General features: G+C 40.7%; 1 protein-coding gene across 6 annotated transcripts in view; it reads right to left on the reverse strand.

Moving 5' to 3' along the window:
- plxnb1b (plexin b1b) overlaps window positions 1-17,634 on the reverse strand; it is a 111,589-nt gene that overhangs the window by 29,109 nt on the left and 64,846 nt on the right. For all 6 annotated transcript variants that reach the window (XM_036571058.1, XM_036571061.1, XM_036571055.1 and 3 more), the window contains 7 exons: window positions 12,717-12,856; window positions 12,037-12,340; window positions 10,629-11,441; window positions 6,612-6,794; window positions 2,302-2,430; window positions 1,558-1,658; window positions 454-586 (listed from right to left, as the gene is read on the reverse strand). In XM_036571058.1, coding sequence (XP_036426951.1) covers window positions 454-586; window positions 1,558-1,658; window positions 2,302-2,430; window positions 6,612-6,794; window positions 10,629-11,441; window positions 12,037-12,330 — 1,653 coding nt within the window. In that variant the 5' untranslated portion in view covers window positions 12,331-12,340; window positions 12,717-12,856. The remainder of the gene's footprint in view (window positions 1-453; window positions 587-1,557; window positions 1,659-2,301; window positions 2,431-6,611; window positions 6,795-10,628; window positions 11,442-12,036; window positions 12,341-12,716; window positions 12,857-17,634) is intronic.

The raw sequence follows: 17,634 nt of genomic DNA on the forward strand, positions 1-17,634 counted from the left end.
CACAACTCTTCCTTAAACATACATAAATTGCTACACTCCCTGCCATTCCCCTCCATCTCTCTCGACCTCCTCCTGTTTTTGAATCTCTGAGCCCAGAAGACAAATGGCCATTAGTGCACTATCCGAGCTCTAATCTTGAGCCATTAAATCAAACCCACGATTAATGTTGTTATTCCTCCCTATTAAACTGACGTGCATTTCCGTGATAACCATCTATTCCTTACTGTGAAAGATTATATAAAAAATAAGCTAATTTTTACACTGCCAAAATTCCAGTCCACATAGAAGCACACGCACGTTCATACACACACAGTGTAAAAATAGGCACACATACATTTGCATAACAGGGCATCTGACAGAAGTGAGCAGTATTTGAAAGGCAGACAAAGTGGAGTGTGTTTGTGTGTAGTGTGTTTGTGTGTGTGTGTGTGAGAGAGAGAGACAGACACATACACTCTTGCTCTCCTCTCTGCTGATGTTGGATGGTGTGAGGGCTTGAACAGTCAGACAATGTTGCTCCATGTCAAAACTCCACAGCCACTGATCAGCCTGCTCCCCACGTGCACACTCCCCCCGCTGACCACACCTGAGAGAGAGAGAGAGAGAGAGAGAGAGAGAGAGAGAGAGAGAGAGAGAGAGAGAGAGAGAGGTAATTCACAATGTGCATTTATTACTGACACTTTCGCATCTTAATGAACCCCTATATGTTATTGTCACAATTAGAGCTGCACAATATGTCCTTTTTAATGCTTATTACGATATTGACCTTTACAATACTGCACTGCAAAAAATATATCTAGCCAAGTGTAATAATCTTAAATCTAGTCAATATGTCTAATATTTCTCATTTAAGACTGCAGTACGAATATTATAACACTACTCAACTTATTTCTAGAAGTGTTTATTTGTTTAGGTCATTTTATTTGAAGAAATTCTCTCATTCTATTGGTGAATAATTCTGCTTTTTTATATATTCTTACAACAATCTTAAACTGAGAAATATTAAACAGATGGCATTTACTGTGTGCATTTCTCACTGACAATTTTGCATCTTAAGAAACCTCCATCTGTAAATATCTCAATTAGGGCGGCATTATATATCGCTTGTTAATGTCTATGGCAGTACTGGCCATTACATTAGTGCTGTAAGTCTGTGAAATAATCTCAAATCTAGTCAAATTACAGCTGTATGCCCCATCAAATTGTTTTTATTTTTTTTTTCTTTCAAGTGAAAAGAAAAAAAAAGTCCTCTACAGGAAACACGTTTCTGCACATTTAATGCACAATTAAATTAATTAATGTTTACATATGAAAAAAACATGCCCTGTGCAAAAGTTAAGGCATATTTTACATTTAAGTCATATCTTATGCTTTTATATATAATACATAAATAATGCAGTTGAGTATTTAACCGCATCACATTATTGATTGAGCAACATGTTTTTAATATATTGCAAGACCCACTGCAATCGCAAAATGTAGCAATTTATTAATAAAAGTAACACTGCCATGTGTGTGCACATGCATGCATGCATGCGTGTGTGTGTAAAAGCTCACCTCCCCTCCAGCACACACCAACCACAGTACGGATCATGAGCCGAGAGACATGACTGACAGTCCAGGTGCTTGTGACACTCTGCTACAGGCCTTTTCTCCAGCTATTCATACAAACAAATACAACTTAATAACAGATCATCAGTCCTAGCTCCAGATATGTACATCTTCAGCTGCGAAAACACTCATTAACGCACTCACTCAGTATCAACAATAAACACTCAGTCACACCGCTAGACAAATACACACAGCCGCTCCCTGTTTTCTGCGCTTCCACAGTCACAACACGCGCTGACTTCTTGTATATTCACAGCATGATAAAGCACACATAAACATGCACCCAGCTGTGGCTGTTTCTTTCTTCGGCTGAAACACTAGAACAACATTAACTTTGGCTCAAAATAAGCAGATACATCAACCACAGATGACTCTCTGATCACACATTCCATCAACAGCCGTAAATTTAGCATGAAGGCATTTACAAACCTTAAAATAATAAGTACTACACTGGCTCACAGTGACTACAGCACTGACCTGTAGGGGGCAATATTTAAACAGTAACACAGTGTTTGCTCAGTCTGCATCAGAGAGTGGTTGATGCCGTGAGTTTGAGTGCATGACATTTGCGGTTTCAGTGTCTAGTCCAGCACAAGCAAACAAATTAATTCTTTGAGTCTTTCATCCTCAACATATTGCTAATGGAGGAATTTCAGCAAAGAAGGACCCGACAAACTGCAACTTAGTTACCTTAGTGCTGGTCATGATGTACAGGTGCTCCTCTGATTGGTCAAGAGTCAGCTCACTGCTGATTGGTGCGTTAGGCTGGATGGGGATAATGGCGTATTCCTCCACCTCACCATCAGGACCCAGAAACACCTGGAAAACACACACGTACATACAGCTTATGAGTGCCACAAGAAGTGAACAGGTATAAATTACACATAGAGACCACTGAGTGATAAAGAAAACTGCAAAATGTACACCACTACATTAAACCATCGTTTTTTAAACAGGTTTAAAACACATTATTTATTACCATCATCGTTTATTTTATTAGCTTATTTGTACTAAAGTAAATTGAATTGTGCGGAAGAAAAAACGCAAAAATATATCTGGCTTATTTCAGTTGTGACCTTATTTATACATAATCACCAAATGCATGTAAGGAGTCTGCAGTGTAAGTGCAGTGTGTGTATTATATATATATATATATATATATATATATATATATATATATATATATATATATATATATAAAATCTCATTGTCCCATATACTAATGCTTTTATCAACAGCCATTTGGTAGACATTACAAATCATTCATGCCATCAATATCAGATGGTCCTTGGCTTGTTTTGAGGATATAAACCCCCGAGACCGCTGTCTGGTGCAGCTGATCGAGCTAGGTGGTGCTGCAAGTGGGAGAGAAGTGGGAGAGAAATCAAGTGCAGCAAGAAAAGGTAGGTGATCAGACCTGCATACAACTCAGTTGTATCGATACAGATATACAGATCCCTCCTAGACCTCGAACCCAAAAGACTGCCTTTAGTATTCACCATTAGTGTCACTATATATTTTCATACACACAAACTACTGAACACATGCACTGCTGGCCAGAGACAGCATCAATATGACTATTCTCATCTGGCTTGTGATGTCACCCAGTTTTAATAATGTGAGAAGTTGTCATTTTGACAAAGGAATGCTGTGTGTCCCGTCTCCACAGTGATACCAGTGAGAGACATCTGTACTGAATCCACTTTACAAAGAGACTAGTCACAAACACACACATACACCAGGCAGAATTCAGCACGAAATGTGGAGACATTATAGTAATATGTGTCAAGGCTGCTGCAGCACTTCTCTTTTTGCAATGTAATTGTTCGGGATTTCTTTAAAATAGGAAGAAAAACGCATCACACTGCCTTCTTCTTACTCTCGCTCTCTCAACAATGCTGCAAGTGTCCCACGCCAGTGATCAGGAGGAGATATCCTCAAAACAAGGCCGGGAAAGAGAAGTGAACATTTCACATAACTCTGTGTAAACTCACACATACACATACGCAGACATAAACAAACACATAAATGCTGCATGACTGTCCCTTTGTGACTTTTTTCAGCCTGCAGTTAGAGAGCTGCAATACGATATTCTGCTTCCTAAGAGTAGGCTAACATTAAATATCAGGCTTTCTTCTGCATCCAGTAGCTAACAAAAAAAATCAAACCATAAATAAAAATTTCTAAATCACCTGAAGCCTGAAGTAGTCAAAAATTCCTTTCAGTTACAATATACACAATCCAAGCACTTTATTAGGAACACTATACTACTACTGGGTAGGTCCTCCCTTTGCCCTGAAAACAGCCTCATTTCTTCATGGCATGTTTGACACAAGATGTTGGAAACTCCTGGAAATTTCCCTGGAAATTCCTGAAGATTTTTCAGGTGCACTTTCATGCTGCAAATCCCCTGTTCTTCCACATCTCAGGGATGTGCTATCCAATAGAAGGCCACTGAAGAACACTGAACTTTTGCTTTGTGACGTGGTGCATTATCATGCTGGACGTAGCCATGAGAAGATGGGCAAAATGTGGTCATGAAGGCATGCATATTGTTAGGAACAATACTCACACAGACAGTTTTGGTGAGCCTGTGCCCACTGTAGCCTCAGCTTTCTGTTCTTGGCTGACAAAAGTGGAACCCCACTTGGTCTTCTACTATTGTAGCCCATCCACCTCAAGGTTCAACATGTTATGCATTCTGAGACAGTTTTCTGTTCACTACAATTGTACAAAGCGGTTATCCAAATTACCGTAGACTTTCTGTCAGCTCAAAATAGTCTGGCCATTCTCGATTGATGTCTCTCTTCAACAAGGAGTTTCCGGCTGTAGAACTGTTGCCCACTAGATGTTTTTTTTTTTTATTTATTGCGCCATTCTCAATAAACTGTTATAAAACATTCTCAATAATACTGTTGTGTGTGAAAATCCCAGGAGATCAGCAGTTATAGAAATACTCAAACCAGCCCATCTGGCACCAACAATCAACCTATAGTCAAAATCACTGAGATTGTATTGTATATTTTCCCCATTCTGATGGTTAATGTGAACATGACCTAAAGTTGCTGGCCCGTATCTGCATTATTTTATACACTGCACTGCTGCCACATGATTGGCTGATTAAATAATTGCATGAATGATTGGTGTACAACCTAATAAAGTGCTTGGAAACGTTTTAGGATATCAAAATAGATTTTCAAAATATTTTAATAATAAGCGTCGTGTTTTCTTAGCATACATCTTAACATTTTAAAGACTAAGCAGATTTATACAAAAGAAAAAAGCATCACATGTAAGTATTGTCGACAGTATTTATGACATTACTACCTTGAAGATAATGCCACACCCCATGCATTTTATGCCCTTGATGTGATGTCAGCACTCAGTTTTAATATGTGCAATATGTGCATTTAAAAATAGTTTAGAACTGTCAAATCCTTATTTAGGCAAAATCTATTCTTTAAACAAAGGAATGCACTTTAATGACAAAGATATTTGTTGAAAAATGTAGTACTTAGTAGCACATTCTGAACCCTAAATATATTTTGTCACAAAATTAGTTATTGTCCATTGTCAAGGCATTGCAAGTTCATGTTTTACTGCAGAAATGGTCAAACGCCAGCGCTGTTCTTGACCAGGACCTGATAAATCCGTTTAGCAAATCAGCACGCAGTATTCAGGCCAGGTGACACAACGCTGCCATGAACTATTTTAGGCAGAATCTCAAATGGCTCTCGTCTCCCTACAAAGTGCAGGACGTAGGTCTTAAAATAATAGCTACTGAATATAAACAGTGCAGTGTGTCTAACAAAGAAACATTGTGGATTCAGCCATTGCATTTTTCTCTCAAAGAAACTTTGAAAACAATTTCACAATGTACATCTAATAATACCTGCATCGCAAGTCAGCCAGGGATGCTGATCTACATTCACTGCACTTCTCTATTCACTCTAGCTCACAGAACTCTAGACTACTTCTGTCACTACAACACGAGCAAATAAGAAGTGCCTTAAAATGTTGTGGATTTCATACAGGGGGGATAATTGTAACTAGTAGGAGAGGAGATTAGAGGAAAGGCTGTAAAGTGCAAGGCCGGCCGAGTAAACACAAAGAGAGTAATCTATAAGGATGCATTAGCCACCTGACATACGGCTGATCCTAATAATATTTCTGGATCGGCTGAGAGGGCTGCAGAGGTCTTCCTAATCCAGGCTGCCACTATTTTAGACCAGCACAGGCCTCTTGGCAAGAGATTAGAGAAAATGAGAAACAGAGAGAGAGAGAGAGAGAGAGACAGAGAGAGGCAGAGCTAGAGGCAGAGAGAGAGAGAGAGAGAGAGACAGAGAGCAAGAGCGAGAGACAGAAGAGAGAGTATAGCTGGAACTTGTAACTCAGAGCTGTGGGAAAGGAGTTCAAGGCATTTTGCCCCCATCTAGTTTGTGTAGGCATGTTTTTAGACAGAGAGAAAGACTTCACCTGGATTGCAAAAGAGGGTGACTGAAATTGGGCATTAGAGCTGTGGATTTGGCCATTAGGGCTGTGTAATATATCATTTGTTAGGTGTTATAGTGATACTAGTCTTTGCAATATCGATATATCGATAGCCGATATTATGATATTTTTTAATATATTGCGAGGCATACTGCAATCGCAATATGCATCAAAATAATCACAATACTATTGTGTCCATATCGCGCAGCCCTTGCATTAATGCATGTGTGCGTTCTCAAGGGTAACTCCTAGCAATCAAATTTCTTGTCTGTATAGCTGAACACGACTTACACCCAAACCACCGTCTTTCTTCATTCACATTTTTTATAAATGCTTGAAAATAACTGCGGTCAAATAAACTAGAGAAGGAAAACATCTATTACAGAAACCAATGTAAAACAAACACTTGTGCCGTGACAGAATTTAAAAGGAGGGCAAACAGGATAAGAGGGGACAAAGAAAGAAAAATAAATCAAATTCAGCGAAGGAAAGTAAGCAGAGAAAGTCACCTTGTGTAAATTTCCCTTGGAGTCTCCAAGAAAGGCGATGGTGTGCCCCGCCCGCACGCTCACAGCCACTGCAGTAAGCCGGGCCGATGGACTGTCCAGTATGGGCTCAACCTCCACTGCCAACCGGCTGGCCATTGGGCTGGGGGTGTGGTCAGAACCGCAGGGGTAAGCGTTCAGAGTGTTCTGGGGGAGGCACAGAATGAAACAGACTGATAAGGGAGATGTTGGGTGGTCTGGTCACATATTATTTAGTACAAGCTAGGGTGGCACAAAATATTGTTTGTTAATTTTTTTCACAAAATTGGCCTTAAAAAAAAAAAACAAAAAACAAAAACAACAGGGAAAAAAGCCAAATTCAACGCAGGGCTTTAGGATTAACTTTTGAGGTGCTATCACTGATTTACGTGGATGAGAAATGGCGTCTTCCTCTCAAGATGAACTAATGAGCTAAAACTAGAGCTAACGGGTACAAAGTTGGATGCTAATGAGTACTCAGTCTTCTACACGGTGTCTTTACTTCACATATCATGTTGACCTGTATATTTTCTCCATCCTTCCCTGATGAAATGTAACAAACAGCTAAATAGTGATTTCAGTATTGGAATACTGCCGTCTCAGATGATAAGGCGAGTACTTGAATACCCTTGGCAATCACATGGTAAAACAAACGTAAGTCATTTTCTTCAAGTCATTTGCAGGCCAATCAATCAATAAATGATTCACTAATGCGTTTTAATATATTGTTAGTTATTTTGTACTTGGTATATCTATACTTGCAGCCATAGTACACACTGTAAAAAGGGTCATTTATTTAAAGTGTGAGTTTGAAATTATGTACAATGTTGTTCTTTTTCATCCAACCCGTTTATTTTGCTTTGCTTTGTTTCATTTAATGTTTTTTTGTAGTTCTTCAATTACTACTGTAGACCATCTGTTTCTCTGCATACTTTGTTAGCCCCCCTTTACCCTGTGGTCTTCAGTGGTCAGGACCCCATGGACCCCCACAGAGCAGGTACTATTTGGGTGGTGCATCATTCTCAGCACTGCAGTAACACTGACCTGGTGGTGGTGTGTTAGTGTGTGTTGCGCTGGTACGAGTAGATCAAACACAGCAGCGCTGCTGGAGTTTTTAAACACCTCAGTGTCACTGCTGGACTGAGAATAGTCCACCAACCAAAAATATCCAGCCAACAGAGTCCTGTGACCTCTGATGAAGGACTAGAGGATGACCAACACAAACTGTGCAGCAGCAGATGAGCTATCGTCTCTGACTTTACATCTACAAGGTGGACTGACAAGGTAGGAGTGTCTAATAGAGTGGACAGTAAGTGGACACAGTGTTTAAAAACTCCAGCAGCACTGCTGTGTCTGCTCCACTCATACCAGCACAACACACACTAACACACCACCACCACATCAGTGTTACTGCAGTGCTGAGAATGATGCACCACCCAAATAGTACCTGCTCTGTGAGGGTCCATGGGGTCCTGACCACTGAACAACAGGGTAAAAGGGGGCTAACAAAGTATGCAGAGAAACAGATGGACTACAGTCTGTAATTGTAGAACTACAAAGTGCACCTATATAGTAAGTGGAGCTGATAAAATGGACAATGAGCGTAGAAACAAGGAGGTGGTCATAATGTTATGTCTGATTGGTGTATATCCCTAAATCAAACAATACAAGTGATCATGAAATTCACAAGAACACAAAAAGACTGAGCATTTGTGCTTCTCTCTATTTTCTCCTTTTCTCTGCTATCAATTATTCTCTCCTCCTTCCTTGTGCCAGAGATTTACAGTGCTCGGGCAGGAGGCTGCAGACAGAGCTATGGTAGGCATCTGGCCTTGACGTTCAAAGGCTCTAAAAGACTTTAGAGAGATTTGTTTCTGCTTTTACAATCCACCAGTCCAGGGTCATCTGGCACCAGCACACTGCCCGTTCCCTCTAGCGTGTGTTCACAGACACAGGTCAGGCATTCAAACAAAGAGATCCTACACATATTAGAAACGACACGGATTTAGAGCAAAATCTTTTAGAATGTTTAAAATGTTCGTCCTTTTATGTTTTCAAACAGCTGTTTTGGGCAACTGTTTGTTTTCTCCCTCTCTTGACCTCTTCTTTATCTCACCCAGTCTCTGTTTCAGGTGGAGATTCCTATCTTTGGAGCATCAGTGTAACCCCTCCTACTGAATAAAGGACATTTCTGAATATCGATCACAGGAGGCCCTATTTAAACGTCCACAGGCCTGTCCACTCGCACTGCCCCGGGCCAAAGTGCAGGGAATGCTGAGACATCAGGGGTCAACTCTTGTATCATGACCTTTAGGGGGCAACTTTAACTATATAGAGGATCAATTCCCCCCTACTGAGCAGGGACTGGTCCCATCTGTGCCCTCCCCACATTCCCAAAGCAACAGAGGCACTGTAAAACAAACCATAAAACACATCCAATATAATCCATTTCACCTCAGTGTAATTACTTTAGCACTAAGGACTATTGGATTCATTACTTTAATTCAACTCAATGGCTCAGTTTGCTCACTCCGTCCTGGATTCTGTGCTGAAAGAGGATTTAGCATCACAATTTACTGTGAATGGATGTTGCAAAAAGGATACTGGTAGATATGTCCGATCACTGCTACTTAGGAGCAGTCAATTAAAAAGACATCTACAGGACCAGAATCTGTAAACAGTGATGTTAGTAAAGTAATACAAAAAAAAATCCTGTCATTTTTTTAGGGTGCTGACCAAGTTCAATTTACAGCAGTATTTCAGTATCAGTTCAGTCTGCAATTTTTCTAAAGCAGCATTAAGCTATATGAATATTTTTTGCTCTTAGGGTCTCAGTTGCAGTGTGTAATTAAGACCACTGTCGTAAACACAAAACGTGCTTTGAGCCCCTGGATGAACAGCTGTACACATACATTTGTTGACGAGCTGAAGGATACAGACTCTGACTCCCCTTCACATGCATGTGCGTCATACAGGCATATGGATAACACTGACTGCACACACAATTTCGTTTATTTCTTTGTCCATACCTGAAATCACAAGTGTAATCTGTAGCGTCCATATGCCTGCATAATGTCTGCATAATAAAATTCTGCCAGGGAGTTGGAATTTTGCACAACACCAGCAAAGGCAAAGATGTGTTCAAACAGCTTGAGTTACAGCAGATCAACAGTGAAAATTTCAGCCATGTGGAACTATTTTATGGTTCCTGTGAGGGCCATTAGACAAGAGATTTGTTGTCACTGTTCCTGTCAACTATCAAGAGAAGGTACAACAAACAATAATTGCTCCACCACAGGTCTGATAATACTAAAAAGCACGACATGCTGCTTGATGTGTAGAACACAGCAAAACAGCAGCAGAAAGAGGAGCCCTGTTTACTCCAATGCCATCTTTCACAGTATCTCAAATGATAAGAAAATTCATAAATGACAGATGACCAACCATTCTCTGTTGTCGAGGATGTTGGAATTTGTAGCACTCACTGTAGCCTAAAGACTGTAATAATATTTAAGTTTATTTCATGTAAACTGTCTTTATGTATTATCGGCTCTGGTTTAACCTACTGAAAGCAGATTTGATCAACAATGTTTTTCCTCATTACTTTTTTAAAATTGAATGTGTGAATTCAAAAGCACACATTAAAAATCCCAAATTATATTTAAAAAAAAACAAACAAACAAACAAAAAAAATTTGTTCAGTTTTCAGCCAATTTTTAAATAAAAAAATGTGTAATTGAATTTATTGTGAATGGATGTCACAAACAGGATACTGGTTGATATGTCCAATTACTGCTACTTAAAAAAAGACACCTACAGGGCCAGAATCTGTATTTTATGGTATAATTTAAAAAATAGAAAACAATGGCCTCATGGAAAAAACTGGCCTCATTTGTATTTGGTTAGTCATTATATTCAAATAAATTAATTTATAAAACCCAAAAACTAAAACACCACTCATTTCAGCTAAGACATGACTGGTGTCCAGCAGTTGTCACTCACCTCTGGCAGATTGGCACAGTTTGATTTGACTTCATACTCGATGTAGGCAGCCTCATGCCCATCTGCACGGCCCTCTTTCGTGTAGCAGAGGTCACGGGTGGCGTTTATGCGTCTGTCCAGCTCACGCAGGGAGAACATGCACAGGGCTGACTCCTCGCTAGGTTTGCTGGATGAGGTCAAGCGGGTGGAGAAAACCCCCAGTAGGATCTCCTCCTCCTCTGCCCCCTCTCTCTGTGACTTGCCCACTCGCACAGCCTGCAGGAGGTTGTAGTTCTTTGCCGCCGCTGAACGGCAGCTCAATGGGACCTCCACGTAGGAATAGTAAGCAGAGTCGTCCAGGCACACGCGGGAAATATATGTGCGGTATTCACGTGACGGCAACTTGAGGTCTCTGCGGTAGAACAGGAAGTAGACGTGGGTGCGGTGCGCAAATGAGGCAACGAAATGATGGTCATACTCCGAAAGTCGCCCAGCTACAGCCAGCTTGGCCGTTTCCTCGTACGAAAAGAGTGGCTCAGTGGCCAGGTTACGAGTGGAGATGGGCGGTTGGCTGCTTGTGTAGCCACGACCAACAAACAGCACCGGCTGCTTACTGCCACCCGCTAACACCACCAGCCCCACAGTGGACACATCCGGGTCATTGGCCGCCACGTACTGTGTGTCCACTGGCCTCTCGGCCGAGAAAAGCACCTTCCCCACGTTTTCCAGGCTGCGTTTCTGGCATATTCCCTGGTGAACGCTGCCGCAGCTGATCAGCTCATTGCTGTAAGGGTCCACCAACAGGAGTTTGTTGTGGTTGCTGGTCTGACGGGCCTGAAAACGGCAAAAATATAACATAAAAACACTTTTAAAAGACATTTTCAAAGACATTTTCATGATACACTATAACATTGCTGTTAGAACAAAGTCTACTATCTCCAAAAAAGTAACTTTTCACGAGAAGGAAGAAACTTTCTTAAATTTGATGAAAAAGGTTTTAACAAAAGTCGTTTTGGACCAGCTCCATACGTCAAGAAATTTGATACAGTATAAAAGGCAGTTGGTACTTTCATATTGTGTAAAAACAAATTAAAAACAAAACAAAACAAAAAAAACATTCATCTATTCATCTATTTAACCATATAGTTGAATAAGACATGGGTAGTTCAGAATAAAAAATGAAATGAAAGTGCATTATCTTGTCATTTTTAAACAGGGTTTAGACAGAGCTGTGTGGTTTGTTTCGGAATTATTAATTACACAAAAACCCAAATGTGTTTCAAGTGGAACGCAGACAATTAAAGGAATCCATTAAGCTCTTTTTAGATTGAACTGCTATAATTGATTACACTAAATGATAACGTTCCAAAATGTATATAGTTACCACCTTCAAACTGATGCATCAAATGTTTAGAACACCCTTTCTTACCATTGGGCAGTTGGCCTCACTAATGGGAGGCAGGCATTCACGACTGTCTGTCACAGGCCCTGTCGGCTCCTCGAACTCCAGCACCAGGTCGGATGACAGCTGGAAAAGGCGGTCACGAGCGCCCAGGTACACTCGGCCAGAAACAGGGTCAGGGTGCAGTGCCAGGTGCTCGAAGTGCGTGTCATTGCGGAGGAACAATGGGTAACGGCCGTGGTGGGTGGAGCTCCAAGTGACCGCACAGCCAATCAGGACAGAGAGAAGAGCATATAACACATGCACCATCCCGGGTGGCATAGCAACAATTCTGGGAAAGGGTAAAAATAAAAAGGGGAGGAGGAGGGCAGAGAGCAAGAGAGAGAAATGGTTAAAATTATAAGAGCAAACCAAAATCAGTGCATGTCCAAATACAAAACCACAGCTGAAGAGAAAATGCACCAACTCCATTACCATTCCAAACCAGACTGTTAAACAGCAAAGCTAAGCTATCTAAAAATAGACTGTGACCAGCTCCACTGTTTTGACCAAATGAAGGAATAATCTGTGACCAAATGAGTGGGTGCGAGAGACATAGAGAGAGAGAGAGGAAGAGAAAGACAGAGAAAGAGAGAGAGCAAGGCAGAGAGGCAGAGAGAGAGAGAGAGAGAGAGACAGACTGAGTAAACAGTTGGTCATCACCTCACCATTTGTTTGGTAATTGTGTGTTAAAGGGACATGTCCCCTCTGGAGAGATCAACTGCACAGTTGGACACACACGCACACATACACACCCGCAAAGATAAACACACTCATTCAATCAAACACACATCCCGATGTACTGAACCTAGAAGAGACAGAGAGACAGAGAGAAAGAACGTTAAAAGACTCCTGCAAAAGATTAATGATTAAAGTAACATGTGAAATTCACTTCAAGTATATTATGAAAGATCCTTCCACCAATCATTAACAACTGCACAAGTATGTGAGTTCTGCAAGCAACTCAGTGAGGTTTTCCACTACACAAAGTACAAGAACCTTTGGCACCAGTACAAAAGGTTCCAGTTTGGTACCCAACAGTACCTAATGATACTCGAGGTCGTTCTTCTCTGTCTTCAGTAACATTTGATGTTGAACCCAATTCAGGTGGACATAAGGTCTCCGAGCACTATTACACAACCATTAAGTTCACCAGAATGCAAACTAGAATGATATGCAGTGTGCAAAATACCCCCAGTATTCGGGGGCCCCATGTTGGCTGGTTACTCCAGCGTTGGCTTGCTGCTAACTCACCTGCCATAGCAGTGCTGATGCTAGATTCAATGGCGACAAAATGTTTGGTTTAACAATTCTTCTCCTGGAAATGCTCTTTTTAGTTTGATAATAAGCTCTTTCACACATTATTTGAGATCTTACACATCTCATCTTTTGCCTTTGGTTTGAGAAATGAGTAACAATTCACTCTTTCCACTAGTCTCTTGGGAAATTGGGCAAGTTTTCAATAGTGGTATATTTTAAAGGTTTTAATATGTATCCTGTAAATTTGTATTTAAGCATCTGTTTTTCCCCGACGGACAGCATAACGTCATAATAAGTTTACTTTCAGGGACAGCCAAGAATTTTGGATTTTGAGACTTTCAGGAGGTCCAACAGATTAATTAGAAGGTCCTGGATCCCCCACTGCTCCCCTGTTTTAGTTGATGTCTATTTTAGTTGATGCCTGTTTCAGTTGATGCCTGTTTCAGATGATACTGGTAAGTGCTCGTTATTGACCTTGCAGTGGAAAAACATCCTTTTTAAGTACTGAGAAAGTGAGAATATATCGACAGCACATCATTAGACATGTACAGATATATAGCCTAAGCTTGACCCTTTAAACAGCCCTGTCCTGTCTCACTGTGTTATGAACCTGAGAGGGGAGGGAACTCTCTTCTTCTTGCTCACCCAGTTCCATCCCTCACCCTCACCCCCTCACCCACCCCCCTTCCTTTCTCATCAGCATGGAATGGGATTAACTAGTGCAGACGGAGCAGGGCATTTTGAATGTGTGTGTGTGTGTGTGTGTGTGTGTGTGTGTGTGTGGGTGTGTGTGGGTGCGTGGGTGTGTGTGTGTGTGTGCGCCCTCATGAGAATTTGAATGAATAAAAGAGTGAGACAGAGTGAATGGTACACTTTCCATGCAGAGACTAAGTAACCAAAAAAGGGACTTTTCCCAAACTCAGAGCCCCACTGTGTCACCATGTGTGCATGCGTATATACAGTTCTGTGCAAAACTGAGAGACCCTTCATTTATTTAATCACAAGTTAAAACAGCCATTCAGTACACATTATTCATTTTTCAGGAGCTGTTTCTGAGGAGATCAGATATAAAATAATCCACCTGCATAAGGAAGAAAAACATGTTTCCAATAATAATTAAAAGTGAATGTGTATTTGTGAATGTGCATTTGAAAGCATGCGTATTCTCAAATCTCTGTATATCTGTGAAAGAATGCTGTGCCTAGCTGTGTAGAATCTGGCAAGCTGCCAAACATTCATTCAGCAACTGCCAAGAGGAAAAAAAAGAAAAAAAATGTCTAAAGTCTGATCACCACTGTTATCATTCCCATAATGACCTTAATTCATATCTGGCTCTATATCTATGACTTCCGCCACAACATTGTTGTTTTCCTGTTGATAAAGTGCCAGGCTTTATTCTTAGTTCCTAATGGCACTACAGAGTTCAGGCAGTCAGAGTCCTCTGATTGATGGCCTTCTATTTGGAAATGAAGGCTGTTATCAGACTGATAAGGCACAGCAGACAGGTTAGTACTGGTAAAAAATTCAGAACAGAGTCAGGGAATAGATGAAGGGAAGAGAGGCAAGTAGAGCTAGTGTGCAGAGAGGCAATCCCAGTGTTGTGGCACTGGGGGAGGGGTGAAAAGGGTGAAAGATCAGAGCGAGTGAGTTAGAGAGAGAGAGAGCGAGCGAGCGAGCGAGTGATAGAGTGAGCAGGAAAAATTAAGAGATTAGTGAGAGCAGGGGAACATGAACCAAATGAGTGTTAAAAAGAATGAGAAACGGAATAGAGGGAGAAACTGAGGGAGGTAAGGCAAGTAAACAAAAAGAGAACGGCACTATAGAAAAAGAATAAAAGGAAAGAAATGTGTAAGACAGTGAAAACAGAGAGACCGAAAGAGTGAAAGCAAAGACAGATTAGTGACAGAAAAAGGAGGAAAAAATGACAGCAGGAATAAAATAGAGAGGAAAAATACAAAAACCGCAAAACTGAAATGAATGAGGAGAGGGGACAGAGGGACAAAGAAAAAGGCATAAATAGAGAATTAAAAAAACAGAAAGAGAAAGGCTAAGCATGGAGGAGAAACAAAGAGAGAGAGAGAGAGAGATCCTAGCAGCTGAAAGCGACAGTGTCTCTGACAGAAAGTTCCGGAGAGACAGTAAAGACTGGCTTCTCTGTGCGTGGTTCTCTTTCCTCCGCTAAGGCGAATTTTTTGCAAGGTCGCCCATAACTCCGACACGGGTCAAGCGAGATTTGGCAGCCGCCTTGTACAGTTGTCACTTTCAATGACTGCAATAAAATCTGGAGTCAGTCGCGCCATGTTAGGAGTCCAAAAGCAACAGCAGGCAGCAGCCAGCCAGACCCCAGCTTCGTGTGTAACCGTACTCAGTTTAGGACGTGAAAATGAGGAGGGAACTGAGGCAGGATAGAGAGGAAGAAAAAGAGCTCACGGGTGAAAAGAAGGCAAGTCAAATTAATGACACATAAATCAAAGTCACATTTTTTGGCTTAACCAATTAATCACTCACAAAACACACAAATGCATACATACAGTAGTGCATCAGCATGAAACGGCGCAGCTATTCACCAAACTGCTCATTGGTATTATTTAACAAATCACAGAAATGTCTTTGCACGCTGAGTGCACTGACCAGTCTCAAAGTTTCCCACTGAGAGCTGTGAGAGCATTTTAACAAATCTGGGGCGTTCCCATTGAGTGCTCTGCGGCCAGGTCAATGAATATATTTATCATCATTACAATACTACTCTCTAAATAGTCAAATTGTCATCTATATATAAATTTAAAAGGCACGTAATGGGGACACAATGTTGAAAAGAAGCAGCTGCATCCTCCCCAATGTAAGGCTAAATTACTAATAATGAAAGAATGCAGGAAACTGTGGAAGCCTGTTTAAAAAAAACAAGGAAAAAATGAAGCCATTTAGTAAGTTATAATAAGAAGAAAGATTCTCATTATAATTATGACTACTGCCCAATCCCATTTCACCCCTAGCATGTTCACGTCTAGGGTTAGGGTGTCCCGATTTTTGTTGTGATGGATGGGTAGGGCGAAGTGTTAGGCCTACATGGCCCTCCAAACTGAGGGTTTTCAGAGGCACACTCCAAACAGAGTGTTATGAGGAAAAGAAAGAAAAACCGGCAAGATGGCTGTACGAGCGACCAAAGAAACCCACAAATGTGAGTATTTTCTCTGTTAACAAATTACGATAGTCACTGTATTATCCAAGTTTATTGTCGTTTCAACGTATTATGGTCCTTCATAACAAGCATAAAAGTTGCTAGTAGTTTGCCGATGTCTCGGTAGCTAGCTTGCTAAATTTCTTGTTCCACCTTAAATGCCTGAAGCGCTAGAATGTAACTGCTGCCGTCAGCTTTATATCACAGAAGAATCGGGGGTGGGCGATAATAAATAATTGTCTCACCCCCCTCGTTGAAACCATATGATTCCTTAAAGTTAACTAAAGCCCAGCAGTGAGAAGCTGAACCTTACCCTCCTCTGCTATCACTGCAGACTGGCAGGGTCTCCTACAGAGCAGCGCTAGTAGCCTGTTAATGAAGTAATGTTCTTTTCTATTTGAGGGTCCCATTTCATAGGGGAAGATTTCAACTGCTACCCCTTGTAACTCAGTTCCAAGGGGGGAAGGTGGCACTCAAAAACAAGGGGTAGGGGTAAATATAAGAAATGCAATTGGGCCATAGTACCTCAAAATGATTACTGTCATAAATATGACTTAGTAAGACATGATGAGATACTACATCTTGAAGTTGGTAAGCCATAAGAAATATCAAAATTGAGAGACACTAACTCATTATCATGAGCCATTCAGTTATAATAATGAGATAGAATGTCAATAATGACGTCTCATTATGAGACACAAAGGCATAATTACAAGATACTAATTCTTAAATATGAGACAGTATCCTGATAATAATTGTTTCTATTATGAGATAATTAATCAATTAGATATGAGGTTGTATCTCATTATGAGGTAGTAAGATATAGTATTATTATAATATTATTACAAAGAACAAAGCCATAATTATGAGAAATGTTCTTGTTACGGCTAACTAAATGGCTTTCCTCTTTTTTTTTTTTTTAAGTGACAGAAAGGAGAATCTACAGAAAACACTTTCCCTGAGACGTGGCCTAATGAAAACAACAGAAGTTCTATTAACAGCTTCTGGCAGCTAGCGGGCAGTACAGAGTAATGTTTCTTTAGGCTGAAGCTTGATCCTTGTTAGGACTTGCAGTTGAAGCCAATGTTGGAAAAACCATCAGTCTAAGAAAACACAATTTAGCTAATGTGTTACTCCTCCAAGCCTGA

Source organism: Colossoma macropomum, unplaced genomic scaffold (genome assembly GCF_904425465.1).
Source record: "Colossoma macropomum unplaced genomic scaffold, Colossoma_macropomum, whole genome shotgun sequence".
Classification (NCBI taxonomy): Eukaryota; Metazoa; Chordata; class Actinopteri; order Characiformes; family Serrasalmidae; genus Colossoma; species Colossoma macropomum.